Source organism: Eulemur rufifrons, chromosome 19 (assembly GCF_041146395.1).
Source record: "Eulemur rufifrons isolate Redbay chromosome 19, OSU_ERuf_1, whole genome shotgun sequence".
NCBI lineage: Eukaryota > Metazoa > Chordata > Mammalia > Primates > Lemuridae > Eulemur > Eulemur rufifrons.
In genome coordinates, this window is record NC_091001.1 from 34,339,573 (window position 1) to 34,361,807 (window position 22,235).

At 39.2% G+C, this 22,235-nt stretch overlaps 1 protein-coding gene across 1 annotated transcript; it reads right to left on the reverse strand.

Moving 5' to 3' along the window:
- Positions 1-1,318: 1,318 nt before the first annotated feature.
- SULT1C3 (sulfotransferase family 1C member 3) lies at positions 1,319-20,944 on the reverse strand. Its single transcript, XM_069494736.1, has 7 exons — positions 20,773-20,944; positions 17,865-17,993; positions 6,764-6,861; positions 4,086-4,212; positions 2,998-3,092; positions 1,665-1,845; positions 1,319-1,431 (listed from the first exon to the last, which is right to left on the reverse strand). Exons 1-7 carry the CDS (start codon positions 20,942-20,944, stop codon positions 1,319-1,321), a joined length of 915 nt encoding a protein of 304 aa, XP_069350837.1.
- Between the last annotated feature and the right edge of the window lie 1,291 nt (positions 20,945-22,235).

Below are 22,235 nucleotides of genomic sequence, written 5' to 3' on the forward strand. Positions count from 1 at the left end.
CAGATATCACCCATCCTATAAAATGTACATTATTGACATTAAAAAAAAAGTACTGATTTTTATATCACTTGTGTAAATGATGGCAAATACTTTCTTTATACAGGTTTTTTAAAAAAGAAGAAACAGAACATGATTATATGTGTAGCTGAATAACCTGACAATGCTGACAATTTTGCAGATCCCTTTTATAAAGAAGTATAAAAAATTATTTTTCCCAGAGATAGATTGAAGTTTTTTTTTTTTTTTTTGAGACAGAGTCTCACTCTGTTGCCAGGCTAGAGTGCTATGGTGTCAGCCTAGCTCACAGCAACCTCAAACTCCTGGGCTCAAGCAATCCTCCTGTCTCAGCCTCCCGAGTAGCTGGGACTACAGGCATGTGCCACCATGCCTGGCTAATTTTTTTCCATATATTTTTAGTTGTCCAGATAATTTCTTTTTATTTTTTTAGTAGAGACGGGGTCTCGCTCTTGCTCAGGCTGGTCTCGAACTCCTGAGCTCAAATGATCTGCCCGCCTTGACCTCCCAAGTGCTAGGATTATAGGCGTGAGCCACCGCGCCCAGTCTCAAATTTTTCTTAAAGTGCAGAAGGTAATGGATATTTTATTTTATTTTTCCTTGAGCTAATTTAAGACTTTCTTTCTCTAAGAAGTCCATTTGAAAGAAAAAAAATCTTTCTCTGCATTCCAGGCTTGTTTTGGCTGCAGACGTGAGCTGAATTTCTTGTTCTTCCTGGGTTCCTCATTGCCCAGCTGTGGCCTTTCTCTTTATTCTTGGGACGTTCTGAGTCAGACTCAGCTCACCGGGTTCCATTCTTCATGTTATCTTTCGCACTTCATGATCTAATGTCCAACAGAGTTGGACCATCCTGTGTCTCATTCTTGAATGTTAAGAATAAAAACTAATTCCCCTTTCACGTTCTCCCTAGTGCCCACTTCCAATCCTCTTTGTTTCTCTTGTTCACTTTCTCTTGTGTTCTACTCTTATTTATTCATTTCTTTTCATGAATTTTGCCTCTGGGAGGCCAGACTGTTACAAACTAGTGACGGAATTAAGTTACCTTTATTTTGCCTGAGGACAGGTGAGTACATTATCATGCAGTATATGTCTACATGAATGATCATGTATCTTAACTAAAAATTTTCTACCCAGAATTTGATTATATTTTGATGAAGTACTACCATGGTGGCATATGATCCACAGATAGTGTGGAACAGCTCCAGATTGGAGGAAGGGTGTCTTTGGTTTAAGCGTCCATGATCACGAGGCTTAAATGGCTAAAATCTAGTACAAAAGTCCACGACAGACTCTCTAATTGCTCTCAGATCTCTGTGCGGAAGGTCAGGGTGCTTCCTGCCATCTTCTTCTGGTAGTCCTTGTCAAATTCTTCATTTTGGGCCACAGTAAAATAGTTTTTCCAGTCCCCAGGCATCCCTGAAACAAGGAAAAATCTCAGTGATTGCTGAGGGAGAACAGGGAGAAGTAAGCACGTACTCTTAGGACTCCAACAAGAATGGGGAGAAACAGGAAGTTTGCCTCTCAAAAATTGTACAGTGGTGTTGCTGGCAAGAATGAATAACAGATTATGAAACATTTCTGGGAAATCTAAGCACACCATGGGGACCAGGGAGTCATATTTGGCATCTTAGAATATAAATCTCATCTACCTTTCCTCATAAAAGGGGAGATGGAGTGGTCCATGATGCTGGTGGGCAAAGTGGTATAGTTGGCCATTGGGTTTTGCTTCATCACATCAAAGGAGGTGTGATAGATGATTTTATTCAGAACTTCCTCTGGTATGTCTTTCTCCAGGAACTTCAATATCTTCTCAATTTCCCGCTTTAGGTCCTATATGTGGGACAGTCACACCAAACAAATTATTTTGGGTCTCCCATTAGGAAAATGTTCTATTGGGACAAACAGTGTTTGAGAGGAATGACTTAAGGGATCAATTCAAATATATTCTACAAATATTTCTCAAGTGACTGCTAGTGCAAGGTATTGTACTGTCCCAAATGCTGCAGTAACACACAGATGAGGGCTGTCGCTGTCCTCAAGAGGCTTCCCCTGCAAGAAGAGAATGAAACATAAACAGAACTCCTGCCTGAGGAAGCACATGCTGCCTGCATACAGAGAGGGTGCCAGGAGATCTGGTGGGAAGGAACAGTGATATCCCTGGGTAGGTCAGGGAAGGCTGTGTGAAGGAGGAACAATGTTGGTGGTGAAGCACAGTATGATTAGCTCTAGTATTTGCCATCATACAAGAGATAGCAAAAAGAGTCTATGAGTTTAACAGAAGGTCACTAAAGGATAAATAAAAGAAATCTCAAGCTGATCCAGAAATGTAAATCCTTGTTTCTTGGTTCTTTCTTATCAGAGATGCAGAAAGAGAAGAAGGCATAGCTTTTGATTAAATTTCTTAGCATTGGCATAGGAGGTAGTATTATAATTATAGGACAATAATCCACTGGTTTATGAGAGTGAATTTGTGATGCCACTTATACACAATGACTTAAAATGCAGAAATCAGGCCACTGTCCTAATATATGGGACTAATCTGACCAATGTTTATATGGATTAGACTTTGGTTTGTGGTGTGGATTTGAGGTGTGGAAGAGGGAGAAAAATATACATTTCTTGAATATAAGCATGTACACTATTCAAATATGATTGTGTAAATCTTTACAATAATCTCATGAGATAGACATGATACCATTTTGTAGGTAAAGAAATATGGCTCACAAGTGTCAGGATCCAACAGGTTGATTTGACTATAAAACATGTGCCATTTCCTGAGGAAGAGGGATCTTCTGGAAACTAAACTGAAGCAAAGAAAATTGAGAAGACCAAAAAAGTAGTTAGAGCTTCTGAGGGTGAAACTGAGATGGAAAGGGAGATGGAAGAATTCTTCTGTGGGCAAGCCCATGTACCAGTGTTCTAACTGGGATTTGTTGCATCTGAGGATGTGGGAGGATATCATGGAGACAACAGTGCCCTCACCTCCTTCATGTCCTCATAGAATAGGTAGAGAATGCGGTGCTGGTCTTTGGCTTCCCACCATCCCTTTACATGGTCATACCAGGAACCCCACAGCACTGAGGAGAAGGAGAAAGATGGGATGTCAATGTCAACTTGAAACTTATAAAATGAGCATGGATTTCTTAAATAAAAGAGGACATTTAATAATTGCAAAAAGAAGACAAAGACCCTGGGAAGAATTCTTATTTGGAGAAGACAGGGATTTTTAAAAGAAAATTTAGGGAGATGATAAAAAATATCCTGGATTTCTTGGTTTATATTTCCACCTTTGAACTTATTACTCCATGAAAGATTATCTTGTGGCCAGGGATTCAACATCTTTATTTTTCTTGCATTATTGCTTAATGCATAGATCAATATTATATAACAAACATTGTTTCTTAACTGGTTGATTTTGAAAAGAAGCCTTTTACTCTGAAAAATCTATAATTACCAGATATTTGGGCACCTTCATTCCCTATGATGGTAAACGGGAGGAAGTGAGGTGCAATGGGTATCTTCTGATGGTCCTGCCATATCCACCTTCCATCCACATCCCCCTGCTCAGTGCCTGCTGAACTGACCTGGATAGACTCTGTCAGTGGGCTCCTTTGCCCTCAGGCTTATAGTTGGACTTTGCCAGCAAGAAGTATTGGAAGGCTTGTAGAGGCAGAAGGAGAAGGAGGACATTGTATTTATTTCCCTGATGCCCTTCCTGTTGGCTCACTGTGGCTTACTGCTTCCCCCACCAAAGGCCTCAGCTCCTGTCAAGGGGTCCTCTCCTGCCTCTGAGGAACAAAGGCTCCCTGCTGGTACTCTCCCCAGAATACTGCACTAGCCTTTGTTGGTTTCCTTAAACTCTGCCCATATCTTTGTAAATAGTCTCTTTGATAAAGTCTCCCCAGATGACCCAGTTTGAGTGTACTGTCTACTTCCTTACAAGACATTGATAAATATAGCTATTCAATGAAAGTCATCTTCCTTTCTAATATTGCAGATGAATGAATAAGGAAATACAAACCCACAGTTTTCTTTTCTTTTTCTTTTTTTCACAGTTTTCTTTCACTTACCTTTTCCAGCTTTGAATGTCTCAACATATTCCTCCCACGTACCAGGGTCAGGCAACATTTTATTCATTCTTGAGAAATGGTAGTAGGACACTAGGCAATCCTTGGCATTTCTAGCCACATAGATAATCTGGAATCAGCCAGCAAGGGGAGTGAGAGGCAGAGAGAAAGCAAGTCAGAAAAATATTATTCAGTGATGAGGACCGTGATCTTAGAAAGCCTGTTTGTAGAATCTTGTGCGATCCCATTTGAGTAATTGGACATGTAGCATTTTCTATGACTAAGGTGACCATCTCTTCCAGTTTGTCTAGGCACAGTTCTAATTTACAGCTGGGGTCTTAGCATGATTATTAAGAACACTTCACCCCTTTTGTCCCATAAAAGTGTCCTGATTTGCATGCTACATATTACAGTCATGCTAAGTATGATATTTCTGGAGATTAAGGTGGCTGCCCATGGTGTCTTAGTCTGTTCAGGCTGTTATAACAAAATACCATAGACTGGGTGGCTTATAAACAACAGAAATTTATTTCTCACAGTTCTAGAAGTTGTAGAGTCCCAGATACATGTGCTGGCAGATTCTGTGTCTGGTGAGGGTCTGTTTCCTCATAGATAGCCATGTTTTATAAGGACACTAATGCCATTCATGAGGGCTCCACCCCCATGACCTAATAACCTCCCAAAGGCCCTACCTCCTAATACTGTCACCTTGGGGGTTGGGATTTCAACATATAAATTTTGGGGTGACACACTCAGACCATAGCACATGGTATTTTTCAGTGCTTAAAGAAGGCCCTCCCGCTGGCTTTCACTAAATAAGGAATAGGATAGGAGGGTATAGGAAGGGAGGAGCTAAAACAGTTAGCCATCCATTCTAATTTCTGCAAGATGAATCCTAGCCTTACAGATGAATGCTCACTCCCAATTTTCCATGGCTGATAACACCGAAGGAGCCCTGAGGGCAGTGCCTAGCTCCTCTTTGGAGCTGTTGATGATGATGTATTCCCATAGGAAGGGCAGTGGTGTGGTCTGGTTGGGGAGAGCTGACTTCCTGGCTTCTTGTCCTGCTGTCCCCTGCCTCCCTCACCACCTTGGTTCCCATCCCAGCTGCTGTCTGCTTTCTCTACAGGGTTGGGGAGGAAGAGCACAGCAGTGGTTTCTCAAGTGTCTGTGCCCTGTGTCTCACTTACTCAACAGAACTTCTGTGTGTGTCCAACACAGCCAATCACCCAGTCCAATTTCCTCTTAGCAAATTGCCCCAGGCTATTGCATTCTCAACTGTGTTCCCTCATTGCTCTCTCAGATAAACATAGTCCCGGCATGACTCTGTTTCTCTGCCCCCTTTCTTGCTGCTGGATTTCTATCTAATATTCATGAAAGCATTTAGGGAACCAAAAAGTATTATACAACTGCAAAGTCTTATTATGTAAGTATATTTTGTGTAATATGAAATATTTCTTAATGCTTATGTTGGTTGTTGCCTTCAAGGCTTGAGAAACTGGAAATAGGGCAAGCTCTGAGCTAGACAGGGAACATATTCAAATATACTTTCAGCGTGGAGTTCAATGTCAAATAAAATATCTGATAGTCTATTGGTCCATCTGTATTGGTTTCCCATTGCTGCTGTAACAAATGACCACAAATGTAATGGCTTTAAACAACACAGACTCATTCTCTCACAGTTGTGGAGGCCAGGTTTCACAGGGCTAAAGTCAACGTGTCAGCAGGGCAGGCTCCTTCTGTTGGCTCCAGCACAGAATTCATTTTCCTGTTTTAGCATATAGAGGCCACCTACATTCCATGGCTCTTGACCCTTTCTTTGAATAATTCCAGCCTCTGACTTCAATGATCACATCTATTCACTTCTTTGATCTGCTTGCTTCTCTCTTACAAAGACACTTGTGATGATATTTAGGACTCAGATGATCCAGGATAATCTTCCCATTTCAAGATCCTTGACTTAGTCACATCTGCAAAGTCCATTTTGCAATATACGGTAACAATCCCAGCTTCTGGTGATTCGGATGTAGACTATCTTTGGGTGAACATTATTCAGCCTTCCACACCCTCATAACATGAAAAGCTTAGACTAATCTCTCTGAAGTCATTTCCCACTCAAATAATCCACAAGTCTAAATGGATAAAGGAAAGTGCTGCAATTGAGATTTTTATGTTACTTAGGAGGCTGAATCTTGCTCAGGGCTGCACTGCAGTCTGAGTCTCCAGCCCTCCTTCCTTGCCTCTCTTTCACAGGGGTCAGAAAGTGCATCATAGTCTTATGGTTCTCCATACTCCTTTGTCTTGCTCCATTTTTCCCCTCGCAGATCTTCCCCCAGATAGGTCTCTTTCACATCTAACTCTGCTTTGGCAAGTGCTTTTTAGAGGACCCGAACTAAGATACCAGCCTTCCTTAGGAACTACCTGCTTTGTTTCATTGATTACCTTCTCTGCATGTGGCTTAGTTGGTATAAAATCAGAATGGTTTTGTTTGAAAACTTACCAATGTGTACCCAGAAATAATATTTTGAAGAACAGAGTGTGTGGGGATGTGGTGTAATGACACCATGTGCCCTATAGCTCCACTGGTTGTTTATCTTCTAATACCTTTGATTGTTTCTACTTAGATAGAGACATTTGGTCATAATGATCAAAACTGGGTTTGAAGAGTTGGCTGTTCTTACCTTTGAATTTTCTTTCCAGAAAGAAGGTGGTAGCATCTGAACAGGCAGATGAGTCTTCAAAGTTCTAGGAGAAGGCATGTTGTTAGCCAGGTCCAGACCTGGGAAATAAGTCCACACCATTCAGCCAAACATTTCCCATCAGGTACATGGATTCAATATTATTGCTGTGTCAATCATGTGGAATAAGATTGACCAAACAATTGGCCTTTTGCCTAAACTAATAGTTTTCATGTCTCTGTTTTCCTCCTAATGACAACTTTATTGTTCATTCTGGTATAGGGAAGCACTAATGAGATATTGCATACTATGGAGGCAAGATTATTCCCCTTTACTTATTGGGTATTGGTGTGTGCTTGTGTAGGTAAATAAATATGCTTTGGAAGGTTTGAGGTTGGTGAGAACTATGACCCCAACAAACCATTGAATATTTTGTCCTTTGAGTTTTTCCATTATTGCAATAAGGAGTGGAAGAAAGGCAGATGAAGAGTGGACATCCCTTTGAAGGGAAGGAGGTTCAGCTCTAGCAACTGTGTCTAAAGAGCTTCAGCTTTTCTTTCAACTTTTACTCTCAAGACCAAGAACCACAACAGGCACCAGTCATGTGCCAGCATGGGATATATTTTTAGATGAAATACTGAGCCTTATAGTGATCAAGTCATTTTTCCAAGTTAATTAATGTGAGAACCAGAATTAGTAATCAGTCAGTGTGTGGGTGTGGAAAGTCATAGAGAGGAGGCTTTGTGAAAAACTGTAGAGAGGCAAGGAAATATAGATAAAGCAAGAAAAAGTCATTCCTGGAAATAGAAAGTTCAATGCTAAACGCTAAAATACTGAATATAGGCTGGATTTGATCAAGCACTGCATCAAGCTCAGGGAAGGGTCTTGCAAGTAAGGCAGGAGTGGCAGCCTTAGAGAACATAGCTTCAGATAGGGAATCAGATATATAGAAAAGGGGCAGTTATCCCTGGACACACGACAATGAAAACAAAGAAGAAATTTAGGTAGAGAAAATTAGAGATCCTGCAGAAATGAAAGAAAAATAGAGCATGTTCAGTCTTCCTCCTCCCCCGCCCACCAGTAACTGTAACACAACACTTTAAACTAAATTAAATATTCTAAAAAATATCTAGGAATAGGAAAAAATAATCCTAAATCAGAAATAAAAACTAAGAATAGAAATGAATAAAGATTTAATTGAACTAAAGAAAGGAATACAAGAAAAAAATACAAAATAACATAGGATATGCAGATTAAATTATAAGGTAGGCAAGGGAAAATAGATTTATATAAAAATTTAAGAAAGGCAATTTTTATTACTGTTTCAATTTTGCTACTCATTACGGCTCTGTTCAGGATTTCTATTTCTTCGTGATTTAAGCTTGGGAGGTGTTTTCCAAAAATTTATCCATTTCCTCTAGGTTTTCTAGTTTGTATGTATAGAGGTTTTCATTGTAGTCAAAGATGATGTTTTGCATTTCTGTGATTTACAAATTCAATGTAATTCAAATCAAAATATAAACATAATTGTTTATAGATCTAGAAAAAATAAGTTCATATGGAACCAAAAAAGAGCCCAAATAGTCAAAGCAATCCTAAGCAGTAAGAACAAATCTTGATACATCACACTACCTGACTTCAAATTATATTAATACCACAAGGCTATCGTAGTCAAAACAGCAGGCTACTGGTGTAAAGGTAACATGTAGACCAATGGAACAGATTAGTGAACAAAGATAAAAAACAATTAAGCTATGACCAACTGATTTTTTTTTTTTTTTTTTTTTTTTGAGACAGAGTCTCACTTTGTTGCCCAGGCTAGAGTGAGTGCCGTGGCGTCAGCCTAGCTCATAGCAACCTCAAACTCCTGGGCTCAAGCGATCCTCCTGCCTCAGCCTCCCGAGTAGCTGGGACTACAGGCATGCGCCACTATGCCTGGCTAATTTTTCTATATATATATTTTTAGTTGTCCATATAATTTCTTTCTATTTTTAGTAGAGACGGGGTCTTGCTCTTGCTCAGGCTGGTCTCGAACTCCTGACCTTGAGCGATCCACCCGCGTCGGCCTCCCAGAGTGCTAGGATTACAGGCGTGAGCCACCGCGCCCGGCCGACCAACTGATTTTTGACAAAGCATACACAAACGCTTTGACAAACAGATGGTAAAGGACCTCCTTTTCAATAAATGGTGGTGGGAAAACTGGATAGCCACATGCAGAAGAATGAAACTGGATCGTTATCTTTCACCATATATAAAAATTAATTCATAATGGATTAAAGACTTAAATGTAAGATCTGAAATCATAAAAATTCTAGAAGAGAAAATCATGGAAAAACTTCTAGCCATTGGGCCAGGCAAAGAATTTATGAGTAAGACCCCAAAAAGCAATTACAGCAACAACAAAAATAAATAAATGGGGCTTAATGAACTAAAAAGTTTCCACACAGCAAAGGAAATAATTAACAGAGTAAATAGACAACCTACAGATTGGAAGAAAATATTCATAAACTATACATTTTACAAAAGGCTAATTACTAGGATCTGCAAGGAATTCAAACAATAAGTAAGCAAAAAGCAGATAACCCCATCAACAGGTGGGCAAAGCATGAACAGACTTTCCTCAAAAGAAGATAGATAATTAGCCAACAAACATGAAAAACATGGTCAACATACATAATTATCAGGGAAATGCAAATTAAGACCATAGTGTGATACCACCTTACCCCTGTCTGAATGGCCATTAGTAAAAAGTCATAAAACAATAGATTTAGGTGCAGATGTGGTGAGAAAGGAACACTTTTACGCTGTTGGTGGGAATGTTAACTGGTATAACTGCTATGTAAGCAGTATGGAGATTGCTATGAGAACTGAAAGTAGATCTACCATTCAATCTAGCAATGCCACTACTGTATATCTACCCAAAGGAAAACGAGTCATTTTATAAAAAGTCAGCTGTACCTGAATGTTTGTCACAGCACAATTCACAGTTGCAAAGATGTGGAACCAACCTAAGTACTCATCAACTGATGAGTAGATAAAAAAAATGTGGGGTGTGTGTGTGTGTGTGTGTGTGTGTGTATTTACATGTTAACATGTTGTATCAGGGAAAGTTGATTTGTAATGATCAACTCTGAAACATAAAATGTTATTATATTTTATGGTAAGGAAAAAATCCTTAGGGCCTTCAGAGAAAAGATGAAATAAATTATAAAGCCAAGAAAATTAAACTGGGCTCTCAAAAAACAGCACAAGAAACAAGAAAACCATGGAGAAGTATTTTAAAGAAATTTTTTTAAAGAAACAGTTTTTAAAGAAACAAGCCAAGTACAAGGAAAAAAAGTGTGAGTGAAAGATACTATGCCCAGGCAAGCTGTGCTTCAAGTATCAAGTCTATAGATAAAATTTTTAAATGTGCAAGAAAGAACTCAGAGAATATAGTATGCATATGCCCTTCCTGAGCATTCTGCTAGAATGAATTTCATTTAACCAGGAGATTACTTGGAAAATTTTATCAAAGGGACTAATGGTGAATGTTTAGCATTAAATAGTACTAGAACTAGAAATTAATAAGAGTGAGACCATGGATAGAAAAACAATGTGTAAACCTTATAGTTCCAACAAAGTAGAAAGAATACAATTTAAAACTTTGAATAAGATGATTGGTTGTTGTATAATTAATAGGGGACATTACAGGATTACTTTGAAACTGGCAGATCAGATAGTAAAATGTTAAGTAAGAGAAAAGAGGATTAAGGCCTTATGAAAGACAATAATAAGTAACCACTGGGGGAAAATAAAAACTTTCTTAAATACCAAATAAACCCCCTAAAAATAAATGAAAAAACCTCCACACACTTTAAAAAAATGAAAAGTGAAGAAGATAAACTAAATAAAGGCTTAAAGTGAAATAATGGATAGAGATACAACATGCCAATGGAAACTATAAGAAAGTAGGGATTGTAATGCACTCAGATAAAGCAGGATTCAACCCCAAAAGCATTATATGAGACAAAGAAGAAAATTTATAATGGTAAACTCCATTATATCAATAAAATATTATAATCATGAATATGTACCATGTAACTAAGTAACCATTTGTATATAACAGAAATTATAAATCTAGAGGAGGGACTTTCACATGGCTGATCAGAGAGATCTCCTACCCATCTCCTCTACAAAGAAGAATCTAAATTAAGCAGTGAGTAAATAATCATACTTTGAATAGATCATCCAAGACAGCACACTAGAATTCAACAGAGAGCTGATAGAAATCACCTAGAGCAATGAAGCAGGGGAAACTGAGGCAGCCTGCTTGGCTGTGATTGGCTGGGAGCCTAGAAGGACTCCAAAATGTGAGGAAAGGCATTGGCTGGGAGCCTAGAGGGACTCCAAAATGTGAGGAAAGGGTAAGTGAGAGACCCCTGGTAGTCCATATTCCAAACACTGACTCTTGCAATCCTAGCCATGGCAAAGCTCCTTGACCCTCTCAGGCCCTGAAACTAACATAGGGAGGTACTTAGAGACTGTGTGATGGCACTTCTTTTGAGAGGGAGCTCACACTGGGTCCTACACACTCCTCAAGTCTTAAGCAGCTACAGCAAGGCATCATTTTGAGAGCCCAACCCCTAGAAGACCCCGCTGGGGCTCAACAGCACCTGCCTCTCCACATCCCTGGAGCCCCACTGACATCCCCTTCCCACAATGACCTCTGCAACTGGCTGCTGCTATTGGGTCCAAAGCATGGGATGCTGGCAGCTACCTTACTGCCTCCAACAGTGGAGCCACTGCACATTTTTATGCACCCAGAGTCCCCTGCCTACTGCTGCCACCATCACTGTGAGCTGCTACCACTGGGGTTGAAGTACAAGCCAAGTGCAAGCCAAGCACAGGCTGCTGCTGCTGGGACTGAAGTGTGAGCAAAGTGTGGGCTCTTGCCACCAGGGCTGAAGCATGAGCAAAACATGCGTTCCCCACCTGCCTACATGTGGCTACTGCCACTGAATGCAAACCTGCTCTCCACAGCAGTAGGGCTGCAGTGCAGCCACTGCTGCTCCTCACCTGAGCATTCTGCTGGGGGCTTGTGAATCACCCCACCCTTGCCTATCACAGCCAGCACCTGCATGTAATATTGAGGGACTTAAAGAGAAGCCTACCAAGCCTGGCTTTGCCCCCTAGCCCTGTGCCAGGGCATGCAGTCCAGAGGCCTAGAGATTGCCCAGCCCAGTCCATCACCATTCACACCTGAGCATGCCTCCTGGGGCCCTGAGGTTGGGCCCAACCCCCCACCACTACCACCATAGCTAGTACCTACCTGCAAGTACCACCTGTGAGTGAGGAGACTGGCTTGCCCAGCCCATCACAGCCACTGCCAGCACCAGCATGAACCACCGGGGACGCAGAGGGTTGTTCTGCTACTGCTGGTGCCATTGCCCACACCACAGCTGCTGCCCTGGGACCTGAGAATCTGCCCACCCACCTGGTCCACTATTGACATTACCAGCATCAGAATAAGCCACCCAGAGGCCCCCAAATTGGCCTACCTGGACCTGCTAATATCAGTGCCAGCATATACCACACTGGATTCCAAAGAAAGGCATGCTAAGCCCTGTGCTGCCACCACTGGGTCCTGAAGACCAGTCCACCTACTGCATTAGTCCCCAGCAAAACTTCTCCACAGCCTCTACTAATAACTGCACCCTAAGCCATCAAGGAAATCACAGACATCACTGATGCTGCTCACAGCCAAAGAAATCATACAGAGACATCACTACTGTGCTTATCCAGAATCAAAACCAAAGTGCCCTACTCAAACAACACCATAGATACACCTTCAGGAAAAAGTCCTCTCCTATGAAAGCAAATTAAAAAATTTGGAAGAAGTGATTGTTACCTCACATGTGCAGATATCAATGTAAGGACACAAGAAACATGAAAAAGCAAGGAAATATGACACCTCCAAAGAAACACAGTAATTCTGAGCAACAGATCCAATCAGAAAGAAATTAAGAGTGAACTAAGAAGAAATAGAAAACTTGAACAAACCAGTAGCAATAAATGAAATCAAAGCAATAATAAAAAGTCTCCCAACAAGGAAATGTTCAGGACTGAATGTTTTCACTGCTGAATTCTGTCAAGCTTTCAAAGAAGAAGTAACACCAATTCTCTTCAAAGTATTCCTAAAAATTGAACAGCAATGAATTCTCCCAAACTCATTCTAGGAGGCCAGAATTACCCTGATTCCAAACCAGACAAGAACACAGTAAAAAAAGAACACTGCAGGTCCATATCCCTGATGAAAGTAGATGCAAAAATGCTCAACAAAATACTAGTAGACCACATCCAACAGCACATAAAAAAAAAAAAAAATACAACAAGACAATCAGGTGAGATTTATCCTAGGAATGCAAATGTGGTTCAACATTGCAAATCAATAAATGTGACATATCACATCAACAGAATGAAGGAAGCCCTATGATCATCACAATAGGTACAGAAAAAGCATTTGATAAAATTCAACATCACTTCATAATATTAATAACAGCTCTCAACAAACTAGGTATAGAAGGAACATACCTCAACATCATACAGGCCATATATGACAAACCCACAGCTAACATCATACTAAATGTGAAAAAGCTGAAAGCTTTCCCTCTAAGAACTGGAACAAGACAAGGATACCCACTTTTCCCACTCCTATTCATTGTAGTACCAGAAGTCCCAGCCAAAGCAATCAGGAAAGCGAAAGAAGTAAAAGGCATCCATACTGGGAAAGAGTAAGTCAAATTGTTCTTCTTTGTGGTTTATATGATCTTGTATCTAGAGAAACATAAAGACTCCACCAATAAACTCTTAAATAAATTCAGTAATGTTGTAGAATACAAAATCAACATGCAAAAAAAAATCAGTAGCATTTCTATAAACTAAAAATGAACTAGCTGAGAAATCAAGAAGGCAATCCCATTTATAAAAGCTACAAAAAAAAAAAAAAATAGAATGCTTAGGAATAAACTTAGCCAAGTAAATGAAAGATCTCTTCAAGGAAAAATCCAAAACAATGATGAAAGAAATTGAAGAGGACATAAGCAAATGGAAAGACATCTCATGCTCATGGATTGGAAGAAATAATATTGTTAAAATGACGATACTTCCCAAAGCAATCTACAGATTCAATGTAATCCCTATCAAAATACTAATGTCTTTTTTCACAGAATTATAAAAAACAATCCTAAAATGTGTATGGAACCAAAAAGGAGCCCAAATAGCAAAAGCAATCCTGAGCAGAAAGAACAAAACTAGAGACATCACACTACCTATCTTCAAAATACATTATAAGGCCAAAGTAACCAAACAGCATAGTATTTATATAAAACAGACACATAGACCAATGGAAGAGAATAGAGAATACAGAAATAGGTCCATGTATTTACAGTCAGCTGATTTTCAACAAAGGCACCAAGAATGTGCATTGTGGAAAGCACACCCTCTTCAATAAATGGTGCTGGGAAAATTGGATATTCATATGTAGAAGAATGAAACCATAGTCCTATCTTTCACCATATACAAAAATAAACTCAAAATGGATTAAAGACATAAACCTAAGACCTGAAACTATAAAACTCCTACAATAAAATACAGGGAAAACACTTCAGGACATTAGCCTAGGAAAAGATTATATGGCTAAGACCTCTTACACACAGAAAACAACAACAAAAATAGACAAATGGGACTATATTAAACTAAAAACATTTATAGCAAAGGAAACAATCAACAGAGTGATGAGACAACCTGTTGAATGGGAGAAAATATTTGCAAACTATTCATTTGACAAGGGGATAATATCAAGAATATATAACGAACTCAATTCAATAGTAAAAAAAAAAATCCCATTAAAAAGTGGGCAAAAATATATGAATAGATATTTTGCAGAGGAAGACATACAAATGGCGAACAGGTATATGAAAAAATGTTCAACATCACTAATCATCAGGGAAATGCAAATCAAACCCACAATGAGATATCATTTTATCCCATTTAGAATGGCTACTATAAAAAGATAATAAATAACAGATGCTGGTGTGGATGCAGAGAAGAGGGAATTCTTAAACACTGTTGGTGGGAATGTAAATTAATTCAGTCACTATGGAAAACAGTATGGAGATTTCTGAAAGAACTAATAATAGAACTACCATATGTTCCAGCAATCCCACTACTGAGTATTTATCCAAAGGGGGAAAAAAAGTCAGTATATCAAAGGGATACCTGCACTCCCATATTTGTGACAGCACTATTCACAATAGCCAGGATATGGAATTAACCTAAGTGTCCATTAATGGAAGAATAAAGAAAATGTGGTACATATACACAATGGAATGCTATTCAGCGATAAAAAAAAATGAAATCATGTCATTTGCAGGAACATGGATGGAACTGGAGGCTGTTATGTTAAGTGAAATAAGCCAGGCACACAAAGAAAAATATTTCATGTTCTCACTCATATATGGGAGCTAAAAAGTTGATCTCATAAATGTAAAGAATAGAATGATAAATACCAGAGGCTTGGAATGGTGTGTGGGTGGGAGGGGGAATGAAGAGAGGTTGGTTAATGGGTAAAACATATGGTTAGATAGAAGATGTAAGTTCTGATGTTCAAAGGTAGAGTAGGGTGACTATAGTCAACAACAATGTATTGTATATTTCAAAGTAGCTAGAAGAGAGGACTTAAAATATTTCCAACACATAGAAATGATAAATACTAAAAGTGATATATACCCCAAATACCCTGACTTGATTATTATACATTCTATGCATGTAACAAATAATCATACATACCCCATAAATATGATGTATTACTAAAAATAAATGTTTTTAAAAAACCCACGGCAGATGCAAAGAGAAATAGAAACACATTAACAATAGGATACTTTTACTTTCAGTGCAAAACAGGTCAAGTGGACAAAAAAAGAGAAGGATATATAAAATTTAAACAACATAACTAATATATTAAATCTTTTAGATTATAGAGAATATACCTACTTCTCAAGTGCACCTAGAAAATTGTCAAAAATGATCATATATTAAGCCACAAATAAAACATCAGTAGCTTTCATAAAGTTGGAATCTTACAAATAATATTCTCTTATCACAATGCAATAAAACTAGCAATAAAACAAAGCCAAAAATTTAAAAAGCACTTCCATCTGGAAATTAAAAACATCTACTAAACATTTCTGGTATACAATTACAAAAATTCTAAAAGATGTGGTCAAAATGAAATGTAATGAAAACACTATATATTAAAATCAAATAAATTTAACACAGTGATCATACAAAAATTTATAGCCCTAAATAATGAATAAAAATAAATGAGTTAAATTCCCAACTCAAAAAGCATTTGACTAATCCAGTACTGATTTATGATTAAAAACTCTTGAGAAAACAAGTAACAGAAGGTAACTTCTTCAGTCTATGTAGGGCATCTAAAAAATCGTACAGCTAGCCTCACACTTAATGGTGAAACACTACATGCTTTTCCACTGAGATCAGGAACAAACAAGGATATTTTCTATTCAGCATTGGACTGGAGGTTCTAGACAGTGCAATAAGGCAAGGAAAGGAAATAATAGACACCAAGACACGACAAAAAATAAGTAAAATTTTTGTTATTTATAGAAGACATGATTATTTATGTAAAAAATTCAGTAGAATGTACAGAAAAATCTATTAGAACTATTAATAACTTAGTTGTAGGATACATAGTCAAAGACAAAAGTCAATTATATTTCAATATATTAGCAACAAATAATTAAAAATTAAAACATGAAAATGCCATTTATAATACCATAAAATAAAAAATACTTAGGGTTAAATTTAACTAAAAACATGCCAGACTTAATATGAAAGCTACAAAACATTGCTGAGGGAAATTTCAAAAGGTCTAAATAATTGGAGAGATAAACCACTTTCATACACTAGAAAACTCAATTTTATCAGGGTTTAATTATTCCCAAATAGATCTATAGATCAAATGCAATCCCATACAAGCAGGTTTTTGTTTGTTTGCATGCTTGTTTTGGTAGAAACTGACAACTTGATCACAGAATTAATTTATATGGAAATATAAAGATCCTAGAATAGCTAAAGCAAAAATAAAAAAAATTGGGAGGACTTATACTGTGTACTATACTACCTAATTTCAAACCTTATTATAAAACTACAGTAATCAGAATGGCATAAAGATAGATACATAATGGAAAGAAACAGAATAGAAAATCCAGAACGATACCCACACATATATGGTTAATTGATTTTGGCAAAAGGGCCAAGGCAATTCAGTGTGACAAAAGATGAACTTTTCAACAAATGTTGCTGGAATAATCAGCTCAATCAATAATAGGTTGTCTATATATATTAGATATTATTTTACAAATGAAGAAATATTAAATTTTAAGTTAATAACTTATTAAATACTAAGCTTAAGCTTAGTAACTTGCTCAAGGTCACCTAGATGAGAATTCAAACCCGCATTTAAAACTGGCCTGTCTGATTTTAAAGATTATGCATTCTCACCACAGGGTTGTTTCCCATTGCAAAAGCTACTATTTGTTGCTATTTGCTTTATAAAAACATGTCCTTTATTTTCAACTTGATTACAAACTCTTCAAGGGTGTTATAGCATGCATTTCTAAGCATATTTGGTGAGAAGCAGAATAGTAATTTGTTGATAAGGATAATATGTATAATTTAGCTTGGTTCTCTGGTAGACAGGTTATAGATAAAATATATTTGAAGACAGCACTGTGTGAGCTGATCGCACAATGACACAGAAATGTGGTTTTTAACCACTGGATGTGGTGTGTCCCCTGTCCTCTTTCACTGTGTTACACATCACAAACCCTCAAGCAGCAGTAGGGAAGGTACTGTCTGATGCTGCCAAATCATACATTTTAGGAAAGGAATTTGGGAGTCTTTATTTAGCCAAGTTTTGACCTAAAACCCCTTGAAACTCCCTCCCAGTTCTATCTGGAACTAATTTCTAAAAGGCAGATTGTAGAAATGATTTTTCCTTCAGGTGAAAACTGACCCAGTGCAGCGGTGACAAACTTACCTGAGTTGAGGGGTGGGGGCAGAGCCCACTCGATGAAAGGGTGCCGGTCAAAGGTGTTGGCCCGCTGGCACTTCTGCAAATCCCCATCATGTTGGATCATGTCCACAATCTCCTGTGTCCAGGTTGTGCCTAGAAGTATTAGGTATTCTCTATTCCAGCCACTCGTGGCATGGTTTAATTCTGTTTCCTTGATTATTCATGTGTTCAGTTAAATTCACATTTGCTAGGTGTTGAGCAGAATCAGCTCACTTGTCAACTCCTCTGCCTGCTACCCAGCATGGGTGGGGCTTCTGCCTAACACTGAGGGTGGGTGGGGCTTCCACTTGCCACCCAGGGTGGGCAGGGCTATGCCAGACACCCAGGGTGGGCAAGGCTTCTGTGTGCCAACAAGGATGGGTATGACTTCTGTGTGCCAGCCAATATGGGCAGGGCCGCTCCTCTGAGCTTCAGTGGCCCTCTGTGCTGCTTGTGATGGTTTGCTCACGTACTTGCTTTCTTGCGAGACCAAGAGCTCAACAGGGGTAGAAACTCATCCTTTTGTTCTCTTTATCCCCAGTACCTAGCACAGGGCTTTGCACCTAATGTAGCTTGATTGAATGAATATTCAATCAGATGAAAGTAGGGAGATATAAAGATGAATTAGCCATTGTACCTGCTCTAACAAGCCTACAATATTTGCAGGGGAGATAAAACGTGACAGAGACTGTTTCTTGTATAGCTACTGTCCATTCCTCCCTTCTCTTTCAAATTAATAGATTCTCAATTTTTAGCTGGGCATGTAGCCTCTTTGCTCAAAGGCTACATTTTCCAGTATTTCTTGCAGTTAAATGTGGCCACATCACTAAATTCTGGGAACTTTTTAAAGGGAGGGAACATGACCTTATTTCTTCCTTCCTACTTCCTTGCTGATGTTGACATATATATATGTGCGTGTGTGTGTGTGTGTGTGTGTGTGTGTGTATGTATGTATATAGTCTTCTCACTGCAGTCATTTCATTTATTCTTTTAATTTCAAGATATTAAGAGGGTACAAATGTTTTTGTTACATGGATACTTTGTATAATGCTTAAGTCGGGGCTCTTAGTGTGCCCATCACCAGCACAGTGTTCACTGTACCCAATAAGTAAGTTTTTTACCCTTCACTCCATCCCACCCTACCCTCTTCTTGGATTCCAGCGACCTTTACATCTCATTGTGCCTGTGTATGCTCATTGTTTAGCTCCCAATTATTAGAGAGTTCGTGTGGTCTTTGTCCATTCCTGAGCTACTTAGCTTAGGATAATGCTCTCCAGTTCCAACCACATTGCTTCAAAAGACATTATTTCTTTTGAATAATAGTGCTTTTTATGACTGAGTAGTACTCCATAGTATATATATATATATACCACATTTTCTTAATCCACTTGTGAATTAGCTGGGCGTGGTGACCCACACCTGCAATCCTAGCACTTTGGGAGGCTGAGGTAGGAGGATCACTTGAGACTGGGACTTTGAGACCAGCCTAAGCAAAATGGAGAGACCCTGTCTTTACAAAAAATAGAAAAATTAGCCCAGTATGGTGACGTGTGCCTTTATTCCCAGCTAACTGGGAGGCTGGGGCAGGAGGATCACTTGAGCCTGGGAGTTTGAGGTTGCAGTGAGCTGTATCATGCCACTGCACTCTAGCGGGGGCAACAGAGAGTCTCAAAAAAATAAACAAACAAATAAAAAACTAAAACTCACCACTGTTTGGAATGTGCATGTGATGTGAGCAGTCATATTGGAGCATATTATCCAAAGCCACACCCGAAGCTGGTGGAGCAGACAGAAGGAGCCAGGGTTGCTGATAACCAGTACAGCCACCGTTTCAGCCCTGGGCTACCAACCTTCAGACTTCTGTTTCTTTTGTGTTCTTTTGGATTTTCTAGTACTTATAGCTAAATTGAATCCTAACTGACACAGAAGAGGAGTGTAAACAGACATGTGGGTAGGCAAAAAGCTGGACTGTGGTGGAGAGAGTAATTGTCCACCAAATATCCATTTTCCTCTTTACTAGTTTTGGGGTCTCTGTGGCTTGCAGCCAAGCCTGGTAGTAACTGATACATGAGACATATGCCCAGATAATGGAAAGATATTAATAGTTTAAAGGGAGGGCTGTAGCGGTGTGCAAAGTGCCATAGGAGTTCAGAAAGCGAGGGCTGACCCTGAGAAGGGGTCAGGAAGGCTCAGGTGAGGGGAGGGCCAGTAACTTTGAAATGAAGAGTGGAAGAGTGCCTGAAATTATAAATACAGATAATGTGGGGGGAATTATCAGTCATTAGCACAGTCTTCCCTGGTGGGGACGTTCCCTGTTCTTCTATCCTGCACAAGCCTGGGACACCTTTGCCCTTTCCAACCCTTGCTTTTCCCACAAACTCACCATTTTATAAAGTTTTGGTAAACGTCACCTCCCTTTTCCCAGATCCTTACTTGTGTACTCATGTAGGTTTTAGACCCAACGGAACCAACCCTTTTTAAGCTGAGGTGAAAGTGCTCAGTTCCACATCTGCCTCCTCCACTAGGAGGAGCTTCTTCGAGGCAAGGACTGTGGTTAATTCCAGGAGACCTTAGTGGATGAACAGAGGCTGGCTGGGTTGGCAAAATTTACTGTAAGAACTTCTGTGCTGTTTGTCAGATTGTGTGCTCTTAAATCACTTTGTAATTAATTCACTCCTTTGGGGACTTGGGATTCTGTCCACCTCTTTCTCTATCAGGGACCCAAATACATGGAGGATCTTGGATCCCGGGGATTGGAGCCCAGGAGCAAGTCGGGTTTTCATTTTTCCCAGGGCCAGCCCCGGTGAAACCCTGCATATTTTAAATTAGGAGGCTCACGTCAGGTGTCAGTGTTCTGCTAAATCTGGCTTCTCTGCCATTTCCTCATACCTACCTGCCTTTGCATAGGTTGCAATGAGGAGATCATCAGGTTTTGCTTGGAAATTCCAGATTTTTTCCCAATTATCACTTATCATCTTGGTCATGAGGATTCCATTCACTTCTTTGGTTTCCGGTGGTGGGTGTTTTTCTTCCAGCCGGAGATCTTTTATGTTCGCCAAGGACATCTTACTATGCGGACTGGAGAGGTGTTTCAGAGAAAGGTATATGTGTCATTTCTAATAGAACAGTCAGTCCTTTTTTTTTTAAAAAAAAAAATTATTCTCCGAGTTGGGAACAATATATGGTTACATGATTCTGTTTCATGTTAAGTGAGAGACATCAAAACGATGAGAGCCTGAACATTGTAAAAGCTTTGTTTCAGGGTGTAGAGGTGGTAAAGAACCACGCGACTCTGACGGAGATGAATACCAGGGAGGACAACAAATCTGGGAGATGTGTTAGCCAAGGGCTGCTTCATTTTTGGCTCGTTGGAGATGTTTGTCTGAGGTCTGAGGGTCAGGCCGAGGCAGCCCTGTGGAGCCCAGGGGCAGAGGGGCCACTGAGTTCACAGACTTGTCACATTTGAGCAACAAAGGGCAGGCCCAGATGGAGTTGGCGCAGAACAGGTGAGGCTTAATTAAACGCATGGGGGTTCCCTACTGGACAGTGGCCATCAGAAGGTTTCAGCCTGGCAGTCTGGGTTCCACAGAAATCTCTCTGGACATCTACATCTCCAGATCTCACAACCCGACCCAAATCTCAGGTGAAGAGCAATCCACCAAGTGAGGAGGAACCTCAGTTTGCTTGGGGGAGTAACCCCCACTGGCTTGGGATATGATCATCTTTTCCATGGTGGATCACTTTGTTTAAGTCTACTGAAATCTTGAAATTAAATTTGTTATAGAAACATGACAAAGTAAATCAAACCATAGCACCAATATTTTTGTTACAATAATAATAATAATTTTGGCATATTTAGCAAGTGCTTATTATGTAGATAAGAAATTGGTACTTCAGAATATCTAACAGATGAACTTTTAAGTTGGAAGCTAATATGTTATTGAGTAATTTAATATTATGCTTAGGATTTTAGGTTGAAAGTTCAGACAATTTTACCAAGTTTGAAAATATTTAAGAGAATTTAAGAGTTAGCATATTCATAAGCGTCATTTGCTAGATTTGTAAGATTTATTGAAATAGGATTTTTTTCTTTTTGTTGTTGTTAGATGACTGAAGTACTAAGAAAAGAGAACAGATTAAATTATGTGCAATTTTAAATACTTAGGGATATTTATTAACTAGGTTGAAAAGGCCTCATGGAAAACATTTACCCATATTTCCCTGATACTGTGAGGCCTACTAAGAGGGCTTGAGGTGGAAGGACACTGGGCTGGCCTCAGGAGATTCCATTCTAGCCTTAATTCTGAATTTTGCTTCCTTCAGCTGTCAAATGAGAGGGTCAGCTTGTCATTCTGT

Bases quoted from the DNA above. Each gene is read 5' to 3' on its own strand.
- SULT1C3 (XM_069494736.1), bottom strand. From the start codon at position 20,944: ATGTCCTTGGCGAACATAAAAGATCTCCGGCTGGAAGAAAAACACCCA. The intron at 3,093-4,085 runs GTAAGTGAAAGA...CCTTCTCCTCAG, and splicing joins GACATTCAAAGCTGGAAAAG to TGCTGTGGGGTTCCTGGTAT. The intron at 1,432-1,664 runs GTAGATGAGATT...TCCTTGTTTCAG, and splicing joins CTCCCCTTTTATGAGGAAAG to GGATGCCTGGGGACTGGAAA.